Consider the following 21,158-nt stretch of genomic DNA (forward strand, 5'->3'; position numbering starts at 1 on the left):
ACCACGCTGCCTGTGGGGCACATGTCCCTAGGCAGCAACCCCCCCCCCCTCCCATACTCCCCAAGTGTGGGTTAGCCTTTATTTGGAGCAGCCAGCCTCCACCAAGGCTGCACATAGATTAGCCCAGAACACCTCATTGCCTTTGCCTGACAAGTGCACCCCATCGTCTGCATTGTATTCCGGGCGCCTCAGGTTGATCAGCCTGTGCCTAGCACTTTCAAAACCATTTGCTCTACAGAATTTGCTCAATGTGATGTTAAGCTTTCTCCGTGATCTATCCAATGCCCCATTAAATAGGGCCCCCCTCCATTTGAGCCTTGGGATTCGTTCAGACCACAGGATAGTGGTGGGTCCAACAATAGTCATGACTCTATAGGGCATAGCCGAGAGGAGTCATTGGAAATATGCAACAATGGGAAGTGAATTGTGCACTTAATGGCACCTAGATACTGATCCAATAGCAGGCCTTGAATGTTGATATATAATTTTGGTATTACAAAGTGTATTGGCATTCTGTCTGAATATGACTGGGTTAAGATATTAACCATCTGTGCAGTGGTACAATGCAATGTTTAACTCTGTAATTTGTTGTACCAACTGGTACTGATTGCGTATATATATATATATATATATATATATATATATATATATATATATATATATATATATATATATATATATATATATATATATATATATATATACTAGCAGCCCGCCCCAGCGTTGCCTGGGGCAGAAAGGGGCTGGGGGCAGCATTTGAGGCTTGCGTGCACTTCTGCCCCCGGCCCCCTCCCCTCCCGCCCCGGCCCCCTCCCGCCCGTGTCCCGGCGATCCTTACCTCAGCCGCCGGTCCCGCTCCAGGCGCCCCGCCCGCGCAGGCTGCCACTCTCCAGGCGCCCCGCCCGCGCAGGCTGCCACTCTCCAGGCGCCCCGCCCGCGCAGGCTGCCACTCTCCAGGCGCCCCGCCCGCGCAGGCTGCCACTCTCCAGGCGCCCCGCCCGCGCAGGCTGCCACTCTCCAGGCGCCCCGCCCGCACAGGCTGCCACTCTCCAGGCGCCCCGCCCGCACAGGCCGCCACTTCGCACAGCAGCAATCAGGGCCGCGGCAGTCCTCCCAGCAGGTCACTATCTTCGGTGCCATTTCCGGAAGTGTTGCCAGGGAGCGCAACGCAAATGATGTCATCACGCAGACGTCGCGGCCGGCGCTACTTGCAAGGGACTACTTTATTTTTATTTTGAAATTTTGTTAAACAACGTATATTTTTTATTTTGAGTAGCCTATGTCCTTCTGCTTGCCCTGAGGTTTTCAACAATGTCTTGGGTGTTTTGATTGTTGGTGTACTTTTCGAGTTTACCTGGCTCAAAGGTTTGTGTTCTTTCTTTATAATAGTAGTATAGATATATGTCTGTATCATATTGCATATATCTAAAACTTCAATAAACACATTAAACAAATGTTTTTATAGTGGTGGGGCCAAAACGTCTAGCTGCCTCATTTAGACCCACCCAGATGTCCTGCAGGAGTTCCCATCTGGCAGAGGTCATTACCTCCCAGGTGTATGATCATCGTGTGCTTCCCTCTTTTGCCAAAAATGAGTAAATCTTGAGGCAGAGCCACTTATATACCCCACCTTTCTATCTCTGTCGCCCCCTCATAGGACCATTCAAAATATGCCCCCTGCCACTGATTGGCCCATGGGGACTTGTGCCCTTTCAATCCCTTTTGGTGCTTTCTTGCCAACCCCCATTTCCTGTGTGCAGAGTGTGTGGGGAGAGGTCTTCCCTACCATGTGGTGGTGTTTCACCGCAAATAATATTTTTCCCCACACGCTACGTGTCCATTAGGTTGCAAGCCCTTTAAGCTCTCTTTGGGGGTGGCCTTTGCCGTCTCATGCCCAGCCAAGAGTTCGGTTTTGGCAGGCCTCCATGACCTCTGAGCAAGACTCTGGGCCTCCATGTCAATTTCAAGTCTATGCCTACCGTGCAGAGCAGGAGTTTGCATGTGTGGAGGTAAAACAAAGCCTGGATTCCAGGGTAGGAGTACACCTCCTTTCCATTCGGGGGGGGCTCACAACCCACCATGGAGCAAGCCCAATCTGTGATTTTAGTCTACTCAGTAACCTAGATGTGCAATGTGAAGGCCTCTTTTATGGTCTCTTCCTTTTCACATTTTGATTGATATAGTTATTTCCCTAAAGTGCTCAGATTTTCGTCAAGGTACTTTGATTGGGACTCAGTGCCTTGCAGGTGGTGTAGCAACTTTTGGGGATGGCCAGTAGCGGTACTAAGATGTGGTGTTTTTATTTAATTTAACATTGAGTGAGTGAGTTAGACAGCAGCTTGAAGGATGCTCTTCTTTCGAGGTTTATGGGTTTGGGATATGCCAGTAAGTAGGTCTTGTTTTGGATGGTGGTTTTGAAGTCTGCTTCAGGAAGGTAAGCTTTGTCCGTTTTATTTTTTGTTGTAGTTGTCTTTAGTTTTGTCGGTGTCTTTGTTATTGTTGTTGTTGTCTCTGCTGTTGCCTTTGTTGTTGTTTAGAACTTTACACATGGCAGATTGTGTCTTGATGGTGATGTGTGTCTGGAAGTAGAGGTAGCTAACTGTGGCAAGAATCCCTTGAGCTTCATCTTCCGAGTGCCCGGACATTGATCTTTCAGGGGTTCTTTGCAAAGAGGTTGTTTTCTGTTTGCTGGTGTTCAGTTTGAGGCAGGTGCTGGACATCTAGGAATGAGTGGGAGCAAGGCAGGTCTTGAGTCATACATGTCTACAATGCAGGTTGAGTTTAATGCTATAATTATTCTGATGGTAGGAATTGCCCCATGTAGAGAAAGGAGTCGGCCAATGAGGACTGGTGAGTCCATGAGCTCCCTATTAGTCAAACATGTTCTGAAGGGCTTGATGATCAACCAGGTCTGTCTGGCAAAAAGGACAAGAATGCAGAGGTCCCCGTGTTTCAACAGAAAAGCCTTATCCGATACTTGAATCGTTAATTTCTTGATGCTGCAGCACACTCATAATCTTGAGTGCATTCTCAAAACAGTGAGATTTTGTTTGTCGGGATTGGACATTGATATGGTGTTTACTTTCAGTAGGAGGGAACATGTGTGATTGGGTGGTAGTTTGTATCGCCTTCAGTCTTGTATGTGCCTCCTACGTTGAGAGAATTTGCAGGCTATGAGTGTTGGGGAAGATGCATTATGTTCAGATGTGGAAGCACTTCTTGGGTAAGATTTTCATGAAGGTGGGAAGTGAACAGCCTCATATATGGAGGTGAGACTGTCTAAAGGGCTTGTATGTCTATGTAGTACTTTTGGAAGTTGAGAGTAAAGTGATTTATTTTTTTTAACGAAAAAAACATTATTATAATTTCTGATCACAGTGTGTTTAAGTAAAACAGACCTATATTTCGCGGTGTCTTGTGAATTACCTAGGCTTCTTTTGGAAGCTGGTTATTAATTTAAAGAAAAAACTGTATTGCACCATAAAATACATTTTTCACCTTATGAGACCCTTTTGAGACCAGGCAGCAAGAACAGTAAAGCATCTTTGTGCGGTACGTTAAGCGGAATTTACTGACCTTGGCATACAAACCCATTGGTTTACAGAGCTGCTTAGTGGGAGTTCTTTGTCTTTCTCGTCCTTTTTTCTGTTAAAATTATTTACCTAAATATGGGCAGTAATATAAGCCATGATGACGCCTATCTGATGGTCATTGGTGATATTGGTTCTTTGATAAGGTTGCCACCTTCAGATTTGAGAGCTTTCAGCTTTATGGGGCATTTGGACGGTGATATAAGGCCTGTTTTGCTGTTGACTGGATGTGTGAGGGGGTAATTTGCTTTGCTTTTTGATATTGAGAAGAAATAACTTTGGTCTTCAGGGTGGTATGCAGCATGTCTGCAATAGTCTACATCTGAGATGGTCAGCTGTACCAAGATCTTAGTTGACAGTGTCTTTGAAGTAGAACTTGAACACGGGGTACTGCTTGGAGGCATCGCCTAGTCTCCGGGGAGTGGCTGGTATGGGGTAGATGAGTACCAGGAGTAGAGCAGGATCAGTCCAGTCTCTGGCATTCTGTGTTTTTCTTGGCTGTAAAGTTTAGCTGATGAATATCCACTTTGGCATGGGGTGGCTCAGCAATAGACAGTTTGATGTTTATGGTGTCCAGGATGTTGAGGAATGCTGTCTTCTTGTCTTGGTAAAGGCATCTCCACAGTATCTGAGCTCTGTGAGGTGAGTGCAATGCTTAATTTGTATCTGTGGTTGCAGGAGATCTGCACTGGCATTCACTTTTGGGAACAATACCTTAACTTTCCTAATCAAATTTTGACCCTGAGCAAGAAAGAGAAAGGAGGACGAAGAAAAGATAAAAAGTAAACAGTGACAATGCAAGAAAGCAGGGATGAAAAATAATCTTGAAGAGTGAGATGAAAGACCGGAAGTGCAGAATGTTAGAAGAGAGGCTTGAGGTGAAATTCAGACTAGGCAGCCTTGGTTTGTAACAACCCTAGTATTAGGCAGTGCTGGACTTTTAAGAAACCCCTTGGCCCTCCGTTTCCCAAATTAAGCACTGGATGGGTGTCTTTAGACCATTTTTCAGGGGCTAATAGGGTCGGCTAAGTGAAGGCCTCTTGATCTGAATGAAGAAAGGGTAAAGATTTGCAAGAGATGGAGCTGTGGTGTGAACCTTATACTATGGTGATCATGAACCTGCACAAGAGCTCAGTTTCAAATGGCCTTTCCATTTATGATGATGTTTGGTTATATTGACCATTTACTATTGACATTCAGTGTAACATTCTTTATGCATTTTAGGATTCTGAGCATTAAGATGCCCCCTAGAATCGATAAATGTGTGATGCTTTGAAATTTCATTAAGATTGTTTGATAAAGCTGGTATTTGTTATTTTTTACAAAATGTTAGAGGGGGTTGGCATTTAGTTGTAGCCTCATTGAGAAACCAAATATCTGGAATAAACCAACGGAAAACCTGATTATATAAAAAACGTACTAGCATATAAATGTAATAAAAAGACTGAGCAAATTAAGAGCAGACCCAATGATCCCTCACAACGTCAAACCTAGAACAAGAGAAGTCCTAACATTGTGGTGAGTTCGATTAAACCTATTAAAACATAAAATATTCAGATCTTGCTGAATGTTTGGAGTCCCTTAGAAAGACCACAAATTAGCCATGACTGATTTCTCTAGTTGAACAATTCCAGAGATGGACGTGATTAGATTGAAAGGTGATGTCAAGACATTCTCAAGATCCTTTTGGGCACCCATGCAGTTTTAAAGATGGATCTGCAAAGTTCTTAGTTGTACACTACAGCAGGTAGTAGTGGAGGAGTGTGGCTTAATGGTTAGAGCGGCAGACCCTGATGCAGAGTTCTGGCCAGGGACCAGGGTTCGATTCCCGCCTCGGCGGGGTCTCGGGCTCAATTTCCTCAGACCTGTTAATTCTCGCCTCGGTGCCTATTCTAATCACGGGCCCCATGCTGCAACTCGGGGCAATAGTTTGCTTAGCCTCCACACCGGCCCCAACAGCGCTAAGGATGCCTGGCTTCACCCTGGGGGTGCCCAGGAATGGACACTTCATAGGGAAAGCCAGGAAGGGTTCCACAGCGGTATGAGTATCAGCGCCAGGAAGCCGAATAGGCGACACCGCAAGGTGACCGTCTGGTGACAGTGCGCTCTATAAGTACCATGACATTTACAGTTACATTTTAGCATTCTTTGATGTTGCCGGTATGGCTCTTTCCCAAATCCTGTTCGGTTTTTCATGCCACTGATTTTTTTCTCGTTGGACAACCCTCCTTTTTCAGAGGTATGGTAAGGGGCACAAATCGGTCTTGACCTTCTTTCCTGATTATTAGTGATTTTTTTTGTTGTCTTTCGGTCCCTCCTGGGGCCCTGGGTCATTGAAAGGTTACATCAAGAGTTCAAGGACTTGGGGGACTCCACATGGTCTTGTGTCCCAGCTCCGGATTGTTGGGGTCCACATTATATAATTTTGAGTATCTGCAATATCTAATACCTCATGTTTGTACATAGGATCTTCAGTGTAACCTGGTATTGGTGGGGGGCAAGGAGAAAAGCTGTAAGTGGGTACATTACACAGGCAGACTGCACAGTTGCCTGGATACTGTCCATAGGGCCAGTATGCTCTATGGTCCTCTGCAAGGCAAACAAATCAAGGATCCTGAATAACTGTACCAAGGGGTACTTGGGATGGACCTTAGTCTTGTGGTAGGGGGTACACTTCCAAAACCTGGAAATGGACTGCGCTTCCCTTGTTCCCTGTGCATCAACAAGAGAGGCTTTGTACTGTTGAACTGTGGGTTGTGTCTTGGAGACCACAGGGTAGGGCGGCTCCTGAGGCCTGCATTGTGATTTCCCGAGCGGACTGCCAAATTTTTCAGGCACACTTTCACTATCATCATAACTTGAGGTTATAACCCTCAGTCATAATGGTGGTGAGAGCGAGCCTGCAAGCAAGTTCTCCACAGTGTGGATGGGTGTGTGGGTGGGGCCACAGTCCCGATAACACTTCCCTCCATGGCGCAGTCACTCAGAAAGCAGCTACAAGGTAATCTGTGAATGGGCTGGCCTGGGGCAACTGGGTGTGGAGCCGGTTACTTCTTTTTCTGCCTGAACACAGTTCTGTAGGAGCAGTAGGCAGGTGGATGGTCGGGGCTGAGCAGGAAGAATTGATCATCCAGCGTATTCCTAGATGTGATATTGGAAGTGGACATTACACTAAGCCATACTAAAAAAAAAAAATAAGTCACTCTGAATTTCATCGCAGCTCATTTTGAATTGACAGAGCTCTGTTGTGACACTTGAAGAATGTGTTGGGGGACTGTAGGGTGATGCTTTGAAGAAGTGTACAGGCTCTCTACAAGTGTTCGTATAAAAGGTTAAAAATTATCTTGAAATGCTTTCATGATTCTAGGGCTCCCATGGGATCTTTCCTAATAGGGTAGGGGGCTTGCATGCAGTAGTTTTTTGGAAGAGTGGCAGGCTGCCTGGCAATGTTTCCATGGATGATCAATTGCTCTTATGATTCTTTCCTTTTAGTTGGGTTTCCCCATGTCATGTTTCCAGGAATGGCTGTGGGTCTCCCTTTTCAATTATTCTATAAATGGTTCTCTTCTGTGATGCTTCCAAAATACGATGGGTTATGCAAAAAAAGATTTGGTGGCTCTCTTACAGCGCGCCCTTTACTTACACAAGGCTTTGCAGTGTGTCCACTAACTACTGAGGGCTTCTGTGGATTGTTGCTGTGATGATTCTATGTGTTACAAACTCTTTACAAACTCTTTGTAAACGTCAGTAAAAGTTGATGCCTCTCTTGCTATTTTTTCCTGTATAGCAGGGAAAAGGGACCTTCCATGGAGATGTCTAGTAATGATTGAAGGTGATGTCACTGTGCTTGCCTTATTGTGATAAATGGGCCCCTTCAATGCACACTTTACTCCTGGGGTTCTCTGGGAAAAGCTTCCATCAATGGTTGTGAGTGCATTTGATCTATGAAATGCTAACCGGTTCTCTTAGCCTTTATGGGAAAGTTTGCAGACACTATAATTCTTGTGATCATCCCTCCAAAGGTTAGGAGCTCTTGCCCTTGAGATGCTTTCATTAGGAATGAGTTATTTTTGTTTTTTTTCCTTGAATGTTCGGGGGCCCTGTAGTGCTTCCATGAGTTCGATTCTCCAGCATTCCTTCCACAATAGTTGGGTTCTTCTGCAAGATTTCCATGAAAAGGGGTTCTCATGCAATGCTTCAACAAGAGCCTGGTTCTCTCACGATACTTCCACCATGAGAGGCAAGTGCTGTCACAAATGTTTGGAAGGAAGTTGCATTGCAAAAGCATTACGCAAATTTTGCTAATCTGTATCTCTAATGCCTTTCATCTTTTTGAAGTCGATAAATTAAGTATAATTTATTTGGCAAATGTGTGTATGTATGTGTGTATATGTATGTGTGTGTGTATATGTATATATATATATCGATGCCATTTACACGTTTCCCAATGAGGGGTGCCATTTTCCGGTATACAATTTTAAAGTGCTTACATGAACATAAAAAGTGAAAACAAACTTTCTGTACATTCGTATCGCTTGTACTTGGCAGTACATGGTAAAAACAAAACAAATTGAATACCTTATATTTGATCAAATTACTTATAAAATGTATCACTTTTTAAAATACACAGTTTGAAGTTAATCTTCCTGCCATTTAAGGTGCTTATATTCAGTAATAAATGGACAATTAGTTTTTAAATATTTTATATATTTTTTGTATCTATTCATTAACTGAGATGCACAGTTTGACGTTCAAACACAATCTTGCCCACATGGGTGCAATTGCATAGTATCAGACAATACTCTTTTTATGTACATTTTTCCAGTTCCATTTTTCTAATATTGTCTGCAAAAATCCTCCTATTGTACAGACACATTTTTTATTCAGTGCCATGGTGGCAGGTATGTCTGCCACATGTGCACCCATGCACTATACAGGGGTGCAACAGGGTGTCAATTTGACACCCTGCCACCCTTTTAGGTCTACCCCCTATTACCGATTCAGTATTTACAGAATCAGTAATTCTTATTCATTCCTATGGGCCTCCAGGCCCATAGGAATGAATGAGGAATACCGAATCACCGAATCGGTATTTACTGAATTTTACCGATTCGGTATAATTTACGAATCATTAGCTACATGTAAATGTGTTGTATTTGTAAAGCGCACGGCTGCCCCAGCGATGGGGGCATCCCGGCCCTTCACTCATACCGCTGTGGAACCCTTCCTGGCTTTTCCCTGTGAAATGTCCACTCCTGTGCACCCACAAGGTGAAACCAGGCATCCAAGCGCTGCTGGGGCCGTTGTGGAGATTAAGCAAGCTACTGCCCAGAGTCACAGAGTGGGACGCATGATTAGACTAGGCACCGAGGCGAGAATTATCAGGTCCGGGGAGATTAAGTCCAAGAGCCGCCGAGGCGGGAATTGAACCCTGGTCCCGGGCCAGACCTCTGCATCAGGGTGTGCCGCTCTAACCATTGAGCAACACTTCTCATTTACCAATTCTAAAATACCGAATTTGGTAAAATTCGGTATTTTAGAATCTTTAAATGATATTTACCTACATCTGACACCTACATCTGACCCTTGGTCACTGTCCCATGTTATGTCATAAATGTTTTTTAAAACATCTGTATCTTGGACATGAAAAGGAACTTTTTGTACACAGTCTCTTAAATAGTCAACATACTTTGAGGTATTCTCAAAAATACCCCATATCTCTGATGCTATTGGACGTTCTGGTGGATTATGTTCATCTTTATAGATTTTTGGAATTAGGCAAAAGACTTGTGTTCTTGGATGGTCCTCTCGTAAAAATACAAGTTTTGCACATAGTCACTTTATATATTATAAACAGAGTCTGTTAACTGTTGTAAGTTGGTTCTATTGCTTTTGGGTTACATCAATCCTAGACTTGTATTCTACTAATATATATGTGTATATATATGCTAGAATACAAGTCCATCATATATTTGAGGTCTTTAAATGGAACAAATGGTACAAGAGAAAGGGTCATAATGTGTCTGTACATTATGATTTTTGCAGTCAATATTATGAAAAGGAATTGGAAAGTTGTACATGAAGGAGTATTGTTGTATACTAGAAAATTGCAGCCCACTTGGGCAGGATTGTGTTTGAACGTTAAACTGCTCATCTTAGTTAATGAATTGGTAAAACAATTTGATGAAATACAAAGTTGTTTTTGCTCTGTACATTTCCGATTGACAGAAAGATAGGTATGAATTTCAAATTGTGTATTTAAACAGTTTTATACACAATTTGATCAAATATAAGGGGTTCATGTTGTGTTGTTTATACCATATATTTACAAGGACCTTGAATGCACCGAAAGGCTGGTTACACTTCTTATGTTCACGTAGGTGCAAACGCTCTTTAAAATTGTATACCCAAAATGTCGCTCCTCATTATGAATAAGTCTGTGGGGAAGCTGAAATGTGTCAAATGGCAACAATATCATAAGGAGGTTTTCACAACTCCACTGTGTTGACAACCTTTTTCAGGAGGAGCGTAAAGGGACTGCTCAATTTGGATGGAGATTGCTGACTCAGTTTGTATACTGACAAACCCTTCTGCTTGGAGCACGGCAGCGGACAGCAACTGCTGAAACGTGTGTTATGTATATATGTGTATAAATATAAAACAGAATGGAGCCCCGGGCCCAAACGGCCTACCGGCGGACTGTTTAAGCAGGATCCTAAGGAGTGGGCAGGCCTGTTAACACCGCTTTACAGGGAATGCAGAGCCCAAGGTGAGGTGCCGGAAGCCTGGCCAGGCTCTTTATTGCAACCAATATATAAGAAGGGAGCAAAAACGGAACCAAAAATTATAGGCTCATTGCCTTGCTGGACATCGAAGGCCAAGCACATGCCAGCACTTTGTTACATGAACTAACCACCTGGATAGAGGAAAACGAAATACTACCTTTTTACCAGACTGGATTCCGAAAAGGCTGCTCCACTATAGATAATATCATGGCCCTTTCGTACCTGGCACATCAGGAAAACTCTGGTAAAAATCTCCCAGTATTTGCATGTTTCATAGATTACCCGAAGCAAGCTGTGGAACAAATTGTCCCGCTGGAAGATCCCCGGAAAATTATTGAAGGCACTGAAGTCACTTTATACCAACAAGTGGGTGAGGATCAAACTGGTGGGGGATAAAGTCACATATAAGATGTCAACTGACCGTGGCCTAAAGCAGGGCTGCGTTTAAGCACCTATACTTTTTAATCTTTATACGGCAGACTTGGGGAAAGCGATCCAAGGTGTAAGTTTGGTAAAAACCAAAAATTGGACCGCAACAACTAAATATACCTGGTGATTCTTGATCACACAGAGTAGGTTTACAAAGAGGGCTGAATGTGTTAAATAACTACAACCTGGAAAACGAACTTGTGGCCAATCCCAGTAAAACAAAAGTTGTGGTGTTTGGTAAACACCAGAAGAAAACAGGCTTAAAGTGGAGACTGGGAAACAACAGCATAGCCACAGAAAGAGCGTATCCATATTTAGGAGCATGGCTGAACGACAACGACAAAGGCAAGGCAACCTTGCACCAGGCCATGATGTAAGCCAAAATACAAGCCATCATTTATGCCTCTGCAAACTCCATGGCAAAATATATAGCCCTACTACGAAACCCATCATGAGTCACAAAATCAAAACTCCTTGCAGTTGGTGGGTACGCATCACAGGCATTCCCAGGTAAGATGGAAAAGATGATGGAGAAAGCTCAGTGCCAGTGTTACAAAAGACTTTTTAGGCTCCCCAAGTACACAAAAAATGCCCTGATTCGGCTTGAGTTTGGCCTTGTACAACAAAATACGAATGCCGGAGCACCCTGGTTAAATTTTGGTTCAAGAAGACAAAAGCTCAGAACCTATCCCTTAAGGAGGCATTGAGAACAATATTTGAGGTGTTGCAGAACCCATGGCAGAAATATTGCCTGGAGACAGTGGCAGAGTTGGACCTATCTACAGCATCCTGGTCACATGAAGGTCTAAACTACTTTGCAATAAAGAAGGTGCTAAAAAAGTACACCAACCAGATATCAAGGAATGATCTTGCAAGACTGAAGGTAAACATAGATCTGGCCGGCCTAACTAAAGCATACGAGCTGCATAAAATCCAGCCATACATGAACAATTCTCTACGAAGGAAGTGTTTGAAGGAAATTCAATGGGCGCATTTAGTCCCCCCCCTTCTAATAAAAGAACTGAATCCGGCTTGGAAATCGTTGAACAATATTATCAGTTGCAGGCTGTGTAATTATAGGGAGGAATCATTGGGACATCTATTATGCTGCTGGCCTGCACTACTACAGCAGCGACATATTCTGTTAAAACCAATGTTCCTGAGACATGGGACCAGAAGATGCCCCGATGCAGTGGCACTGCTTCCGTCAAGTATGGAGTCTTCAGATCTGGCGAAATTTGGCAAATATATGAACATGGCACGAATGGCCCTGATCGGAAATAATGCAGAGGAAAAACGTGGGCGGCAACCATGCCCGGCAATGAACTAAAAATTAATCTTGTACGAAAGCCCAGGGAATATGGACCTTTGCCAATATTTAATATTTAATTTTAAAAAAATATCGAATATAAGAACAAAGCCACATTTTAGATATGGTCTGGTACCACTGACCAATGAATAGTCTTACATTTTTGTACTTGTTTAGACAAATATTTTATAATGTCTAGATAATTTTGTTTGTATTGTAATTCTGGATAATGTACTGCAATTTTGCAAAAATTTTAATTATGTATTATGCAAAAAGATAAAAATGCATTCATATATATGTGTATATCCACACACAATATATATTGCCATGTCGCTTGTGTCATTATTTATTCTTATGTAATTTTCTTATACAGTTATTTGTTGTCCCACAATTTTATCTTCATTTACTTAACTCATGGAAATATATGACCTTGAGAGAGGTACGTTTTTAGTCAAGTGTGCTAGCCAAGAAGTTTTGAATGTCTTCGCTTCTCATGCTTTCGAGTTCTATAATATAAACCATGTGAAGTTGGATAATGGCTCTTCTAGTGCTGAATGTAACCCAGTCTCTTATCCTCTTCCCCAGGGGAGCAAGGAGCGGTACCACTGGCAAGCCCAGAATGTCAAGCACAGCGGGGTGGATGACATGGTGCTCCTGTCAAAAATCACTGAGGAGGCCATTGTCGAAAACCTCAAGAAGCGCTACATGGACGACTACATCTTTGTATCCTTTAAAGACACCAGCAGAGGTGGAGTGGATGTGGGGCAGGGAGGAAAGAACAGCAATTCTGAAAGAGAAGTACATGCAGAAAGTAGGGAGGAGTGGCTTGGTGCAGGATGGGGCCTTTTATCTGTTTCACCTTTGGTATTGAGGTGAAAGGTAGAGTGGTACCTATCAAGGCATGGACCTGATCTGCCGCTTGCTATGGTGGGATTTCCCAAGTGGAGCCAGCAGACCCAGACTAATCATTACTCTCACACTCAATTATGTGTTCTGGACAAATCTGTGTATCAACTGCCCTCACGCTCAAATAGAAAAAGTCTACTGATGCAATATTAGGTGCCTTAGAAAACTATACTATCCATTCCCATCCATCAGTAATCCTTTTATCTTTTGAGTTTTAGAAATTCAAAGATGTTACTCATGACTCTCTCAAATATGTTTATTCACCACATAATGTCACTGGGAAGGGCCCCACAAATATTCCACAAATAGTTTTTTTTCTAGACTTATCAAAATAATTCTACTTCCTCACCCTCCCTGTGTTTCTTGAAATAAACTGCTTTAAAACACCTTACATTCCTTCTTAGAAACGTATTCCTAAACTCTAACCACCCACTCATCCTTCCCCTCTAAATACAGTCTTCTGTCCATAGCAGTACTAGAGTAGGTGTACCCCTCATGTTAGCTTTGTTCGATCAGGACAATGAAGTGGGGTCTTTGTAAAGCAGATAGTGACAGAAGTCATACCAAGGCACTGGATGAGAGGAAGCTCACTGCATAGAAAACTTACAGTAAAACAATACCTATTGATACAGGGTGGGAAAGAGAACTTCCGCCACAACTTACGGTAACCGGAGATGGTGGGAGATCATTCAGCTCATAGTGTAAATTTAAAACAAATAGTACTGGATGCACAGGGCATTAGCAGGAGTTTCTTGCATCACGTACAGAAATATAACCAATATGTACACAGAGATTGAGGTAAAGCTCTGCAAGGGTTACAGTCATGTCATACAGACCCCCCTGCACAAAGGGGTCTCCTGCAGAGCTTATAGTACTAAATACAAGCAGGAGAGCAGAAGGGCTTGGTGACCAGCCCTTCACCACCAGGGAAGGCAGGTCCTGATTGTTTAATCGCTGTTCGATTTCCTGACTCTTCAGTAGACATATATTGGGTCGGTTCTTATTTCTGTCAACCCGTTCAAGCAGCTGCCATACTTCACGGATCGGGAGATCGAGCTGTATCAGGGTGCGGTGAGTAACATCCGGTGTACAGAATGCAGTGAGCGACCAAGTGTCCAGGCAGTGATGAATGTTATCAGGCTCACAAGCTCTGCTGAAAGGTGCACCCTGGAAAGCAGGTGAAGCCATGTCCATGACCGACCATGCAAGACCTCATGTTAACCTTGATCTGATATTAGGAGCACCAAGTTGTTATGTGTAATGATGGATGTATGTATGTGCAGTGTTCGATGACCAGTGTAGCCGAGCATGATGAACACTATCATATGTGCAAACCTTGTTGAAATCTGAAGCCAGAAGCCAAGTCGCACTATGTCTATGACCATTTATAACTTCAGGCGGGTAATGTTAGGACTATCACGCCATTATAAGAACCGAAATTAAACCTGGGCAAAGGAAAGATTTGTAGTGGTGCACGAGAACATGGTGAAGAAATTCTAGTGTATGGACACAGGAAGTAGTGCAAGGCTACTACTTCCAATGTTGAAATGACCATACTAGGGAGCAACTATCTACGTAAAGGTTACTAGGTAGCATACATTGACTGGCCGCGGAACAGTCATCTGCCTCCTGAGCTGCTGTTACCAACCAGTGGTGACCCTGCTGTATTTGTGTCTTCCTGTTTCCTACAACACTTCAAACATGCTGTGTTGTCAATGTCCACTGGAAAAGTGAGTGTCAATGCTGCATCTGTGGCTTTGCCCCCGCCCCCCCCTTACTCTCCATAGCTCCCTCAAAGTTACTACTGTCATCATTCTCCAAGCCTCCTGCTCTAGCAGTTGGAGGATTTGAGCTGTGTGACCCTACACTGACCAAAGAACAAAAGGATAACTTTAATGGTATCAAGTTGTTGTGTCTACCGCTGGATATGCTGTCTTTATTTCATTTTCTTTCCTTCGTTCCTACAGGCTCAGTATGAAAACCCACCGCATATCTACGCTTTGGCAGACACCATGTACAGGAACATGCTGATTGACGGGGAGAACCAGTGTGTCATCATCAGGTAACTCTGGTAAAGGGATGCAGGCGTGAGGCTGGATGGCGTGTCCAGACACACGTCTACTTAGTAGAGACCTGGGATGTTGGGCAGAGCCTGAAACATTTATTGGCTATTGCAGAAAGGAAGAAGCCTGAAAGAAAGAGTACGATCTAATGAGATGGCAACCAGGAAGTCTGGCCCAAAAATAAAGGCTCGTTACCTTTAAGGCTTTCAGAGCGGATGTCTTATGCTTGGCTGTATTTGGAAACTGGGTCATCCAAGCTTACAGGTCATACTACTTTACTACCAAGTGTAGTTAGCAGGTTCTGGTTCCTTGGTGCTCTAATTTACCCTCCAGCTTAACTAGAATATTTCATCCAAAGCTTCTCCTCATTATTCTGCAAATCCTAATATGAGTTTTACATGCCTACCTGCTTTACCCTTCCAATGTACAAGTCAGTTCCATCATGATCCTCTACGACTGGTTGATTGTTTCATCACTTATTTCCTCATAATTCTTGCTCATGCTCAGAAAAGTTAACCGTGTAGAGTAGCTTATGTCCAATAATTTCCCCAGTTTTGAGTCTTGAAAATTTTAAAGAGATTTACTGCTAAAACATTAATTCCAAACTCTATGCTCTAAGAGTAAGCGTTCCACAAGGAAATGGAGAGAATCGCCTGACCACTGCTATGTAATATGATCATTATACCACAACTCCTCAACCCACTGTGTACCATCTCTCTCCAGATGCATGTCCTCAGCCAATAATCTCAGGTCCCACTTGTGCCAGTACCATTATAAGGCAGGTACAGCAAAGAAAAATGACGCATAACTCAAATGGCTAAAGTCGAACATGGCCCGGCATCTGTAAAGCATACCTGTGTCCCACAAGTGAAGCAAAAGAAGGGGTTTGAATTGGAGAATGTTAACCAGGTTTTGGGACAACTATACAGTGTTTCTGTTCTTTCTCTTTTAGTGGGGAAAGCGGAGCTGGCAAAACTGTTGCTGCCAAGTACATCATGGGCTACGTGTCGAAAGTGTCAGGAGGAGGCCCAAAAGTGCAGGTATTGATCCCCACTGTGAACCTATCCCCTCAAAGTGAAGAGTCTGAAAAGTTCATGTAATACAGATATATTATAGCATAAACGGTAAGGACTGTAGTAATGGTTCATGTTAATGTTAATGTTAACTGGTATTTATTGAGCGCTCGTACGCCCGGAGGCTTCATGGCGCTATAGGAGGAACAAGGCGTGTCAGACATTTGATAAAAAGAGGCAGTGAAAATGCATTTTTGGTTCGCTTATAACTTTGCTGCCTTTTGACAAATCTGCACGAACTTTGACACAAAACTGGGTAAGTTGTGACATGTGCAGTTTTGTGCTGATCCATGCAGGTAAAAAAGTTAAGGAGGGGGTCAAGAAAAGATAAATGTCTCATTTAAGCTGCCAAAAGAAATGTTGTTCTCCACTTCAGCAAAAAACGTTGAAAAGCTATACCCCAAACTTTGCAAATTTTAATAATGTAAGTTGGAAGCATGGCCAGGCCAAACCCTGGGCTCAGACTCACTGTGCAGGCCTGAAAATGTGGGCAGTGGCCTCGCATCTAACGTCCGTGATCCTTTAAAAAAAAAATATATATATATATACACACACCCTCAGGAATGCAAAGAAAAAGGAGTAAAATTAAGTTAGGGCTTAGATCGTGCTTACACTTTAACATTCATACAGAATAAGAGACTAAGTGTAGGAGAGTAGGGTCTGCTATCCTATGGTCACCCCAATTTTTGCTTTTTTGCTTCACTGGTTTTCGACTTACTGAGGCTGTGGGCCTGCTAATCAGACCCCCAGCCTGCTGTTCTCTCTCTAAATTTATAATACATGTGCTATAGGTACATACCACAATTGGAAATGGACTCCTTGTCAGCCCCTGTACCATGCACTATAGGTGCTCAGGGCATAGGTGCCACCAAGGCCTACCAGGGGCTGAAGCATAGCTTTTGCCACCCCTGCCTGGTTCTTAAATTGACACAACTGGCTGATCACTCAGCTGGGGCAAGTGGGTGTAATCACCCCTTGCTTAGATATAGTATACCTATATCTAAACCTATATCTGGACACATATATAGCCTGTGAGCCACTCCTATGGAAGGCCTCATCAATCCTGGAGGCAGAGTGCGTGGTTTTATGTGAGATGGAGCTCTGGCATGAGCTGAGCCTGTCTGCAGCTGTCGGGAACAACTCCCTAAGCTGATCCGGGATAATGCCATACCATATACTCTTAAGCGCCTTATAATCCTCGCGGTTATATAGCAACTTTGGTTTGGCTTTATCAAAACATGTCGTGTAAGGTGTCATACGAATTGGAATACTACCCCCTCGCCAGTTCTGGCGACGGGGGGTAGCATTCCACCCTTCTAGAGGGAGAAGACATGTTACTTTACTGAAACGCGGTTGATTTAAAATGAGCCTCAGATCCACAAAATGGATGCCCCTGCCACAGACACGGGTCTGGCCTCCTGCTGCTGACCGAAACCCAGCAGAGGAGGCCTGGACAAAGAGTTTCCTGTCACAGGGCGGTGTCAAACCACCCCAGACAGGAGATAGTGGATTGGAGTAGGGAGGTTTCAAAGAAACCAGACACTGCCTGGGGAGCACAAGGCTGCCCCTTGCAGGATCCGGCCAAACCGGTTCTGGGGCCTCCCAGCCCCTGTCCCAGCGCGGCCAGGATCAAAGGAGAGGGGTGTAACCACCCCCTTCCTGGGTCCCACCCATAGGAGGGGACCTAGCAGGATGTCCAACCCCCCAGATTCGAATAAGAGGGGGAGCAGTCCCAACGGACCTCAGATCATCCTGAAGAAACATAAGAAACGAATTCTGGACCCTTCGACTTTCTACACGACGTGAGAAGACTGAAGAATCTCCCTTGTGGTCAAGGAGTGACCACCCTGTGCAAACAGGTACCATCCAGCCCTCGACCCTTGCTTTGTTGCAGTTCCCGCCGGAACTCGAGCGACAGAGATCGACGAGATCAAGCTTGCCTGCCTTCTACCTGCCCGATCCACAGTCCCTGCAGAGCTGAGACCCGTGGAGGCGACCGGAAGTGTGGGGCACACCATCTTGAAAAGGCCACGAGACGCTGACCGTGCGGCCCACGAGTGACCCTCGAAGCTGTACACCGGGGTTTGAGAAGCCCCAGCCCCGAGCTCCACTTGCACCAAAGCTCACCCCTCCACACTCGACGAGTGCTGCGTGGGGCCCTTCTGCCTGTGTGTGCTCGACGCGTTGGCCCGGTCACTTGCCAGCTGGCTTGTGGCCCCTGTGCCGACAAACTGAAATACGACTTGCTTTTCTGGTTGCTCCAGATCTGCACCAGCTCCTGTGAAAAGGAGCCCCCACTCTGACCCTCCTGGTTCGAGTGATAAGCAATCTCCCGGTTCTGCGTGGATTGCTTTTGCCAAGTGCTGTTTGCTGCAATCTTGAAGCCGACGGTGCTGACGGCGAGAGCCTACGTGGGACAGATCGTGACCTGCTCTTGGACGTCGCAGATGCCCCAGAGCCCACGTGACAGCGGAGAGAAGCCTATCGACAACCGCCTGATTGTGCCCGATATTGCCTGGTTCCGTCCTGGTTCCACCCTGGTCACTGCTGAGTGACCCAGACTCTGTCCCCTCTGCTTTCAGGTACTTTTCTACTTCGATCCACCCTTGGATCGCACCGGACACTTCTGCTTCACAGCGCCTGCAGCTGCAACAGCTTCAAGCACCAAGAACCTGCGTGACAGAACCCGACGCCACTTCGACCCTGTGCACCCACGGCCTGTGGGTGAGGTAACTTTGCAACGCCGGTGTCCTTACACTGGTACACACCTCTAGGGTCTGTGTCTAAAGTTTTGTGTTCCTAGGTTCAGCGGAAGTATCATTTAATTCACTTTATCCAACTTTTACGCACCATTGACTTTACATTGGTGCGAGCCGCACTTTCCGTGCTGCACCCGTCTCCTGTGGGCTACTCCCGACTTCATCATTGCTAGTCCTGACTGCTCCCAGCGAATCTCTAGGCCCTAGGCCTAACCATTGTTCGATAAGTGTTCCTTATACCACTTTTTTTAGTATATGGTCTGAGTGGCCACCCGCCCTCATCCATAATTGTGCAACTTTATATGTTTTACTGTGCTTTTGATTTAACGCTTGTGCCCCTTTCCTCATAAAGAGTACTGGGGAGTAATTTAGAAATAAATACATATATTTTTACAATATATACTTGTGTGGTGTCCTTTCATTTGATTACAGGATTGTATGTGGTAAAACAGCTCGCTTAACACGACCTCTTAAGTTAAGCCTTTAAGGCTGCTTAGTCCATGCTACCACTAGGATAGCTTGTCTACAAGGTTGACTTACAACCTGACATCTTTGGGGTTTGTTTGGACTGATACCAAGTGGTTCCAGAATTGGAAACAATACATATCAGGCCAACTTCTCACACTAAGAAATTAAATAGAAAAATAGAAAAAAAGTTAACGATGTTATGGTTCCAAACCAAGACCTAAAACTCCTAAAATTCTAATATTCCAGTTCACTACTCAAACCATAACTCAAACCCTTCAGCTAAAACCATTGCTAGCCCATGAATGGATTATGGGTTCAGAGAATTAGATTTTTTTTAAAACGTATGTTAATATTTTATGAGGAAAAGAAACCATAACTTATGCTTAAAGTTTGTAAGTGATATTCTACATCCATCTCCCCAAGTATGTTTTAGGTTCCACTGTTCCAAACACACTGTACTGTATGCCTACACCCCTACCCCTTAGTGTGGCCTGAGCCCATCCTCCTATCTGCAGCACCTTGGTGGGTGATGAAGGGGAACTAAACTGAAACACCTTCGTGATACTAAAAATCTAATTTCTTACATGCCATCCCTGTCTCTTAAACAGTTAAGGGGCATATTCCGCTAGCCTCTCTAAAATAGAATTATGCGATTCCCAGATCTTTTATAACAGTCATTAAAATATGTGCAAAAGTTATGCCAATACCAGGAAAACGGTGACTCTGGCTACATCACCAGTCGGCTGGACTACGGCAACGCCCTCTATGCAGGCACCACCACCACCAAACTCTTGAGAAGATTCCAGACTGGAAAATAGGCCTATTTAAGATACTGACTCACACCTACAAGGCCCTCCATGACCAAGGACCTGCCTACATAAACCACCACTTGAATTTACATCAACCATCCAGGTACCTCCGCTTGACTCCTCTCACCTTGCACAGATACCGCTGCCATACCGGAGGACGCTCCTTCTCCCACCTCACTGCCAAGTCCTGGAACACCCTTCCCCTCCACCTCCATACGTCACTGTCGCAGACAGACTTCAGGAAGGGACTCCAGACCTGGCTTTTCATCTAAGACCCGCCACACAGCGCCTGGATACCCATATGGGTGATAAACAAAGCTCTAGAAATTCTGATTGATTGATTGTTTCCCCTGTGAGGGCGGTGGTCGCACATATGAGGAGCTCTGTAGTACACAATCTTCGTTGTCTGACGTCACGACTATAAGAGGGAAAGAGATCTGGCCATGATTTTGACCTAAAAGTATTGCCAGACATAGTGTGCTTTGTCTGATGCCAGACTACTCATATGCATACAGTCATTTACTATTCAAGATACTGATGGTTCACCCTTGTTTAATGTGTGGTCTGTAATGCTTGAATGCTTACAAAGAGTTGAAAACCAGTTACAAACTGAGTTTTGAGATCATTTGTGTGGTCAAGTGAGGTCATAGTGAAGGGAGTCAATGAATTGTTCCTTATAAATGACATTAAAAAACTTTGTTCAAGAGCGTGGCCAAGATGGCGGCGGAGTAGGACGCCTTTTCGTGCCGCTCCGGCGCTGATCCGACAAAGCTTCTAATAGCACGAATCTGAGGGAGCGCACCCGCCTCAAAAACTGTGGGGAGGTTCGTCTGACAGAGCGGTCGACCCTGGTGTGGTCGCTGGAGCGGTATAGCCCCGAGATTGCTCCTGGGATCGAGCGCACTCTGCGGCCTGCGAGACCCCGGGCTCTCCTGACATCGGAGCCCGGCACAGGTGGTGGGCGGGC

At 44.5% G+C, this 21,158-nt stretch overlaps 1 protein-coding gene across 1 annotated transcript in view; it reads left to right on the plus strand.

The window, feature by feature from the left end:
- LOC147673492 (unconventional myosin-Ie-like) overlaps nt 1-21,158 on the plus strand; it is a 203,438-nt gene that overhangs the window by 85,512 nt on the left and 96,768 nt on the right. The window contains exons 2-5 of the mRNA XM_086947348.1: nt 12,699-12,836; nt 14,001-14,090; nt 14,987-15,081; nt 16,035-16,122. Of these exons, the coding sequence (XP_086803474.1) occupies nt 12,699-12,836; nt 14,001-14,090; nt 14,987-15,081; nt 16,035-16,122 (411 nt within the window). The remainder of the gene's footprint in view (nt 1-12,698; nt 12,837-14,000; nt 14,091-14,986; nt 15,082-16,034; nt 16,123-21,158) is intronic.

Source organism: Lissotriton vulgaris, chromosome 12, assembly GCF_964263255.1.
Source record: "Lissotriton vulgaris chromosome 12, aLisVul1.2, whole genome shotgun sequence".
Taxonomy (NCBI): Eukaryota; Metazoa; Chordata; class Amphibia; order Caudata; family Salamandridae; genus Lissotriton; species Lissotriton vulgaris.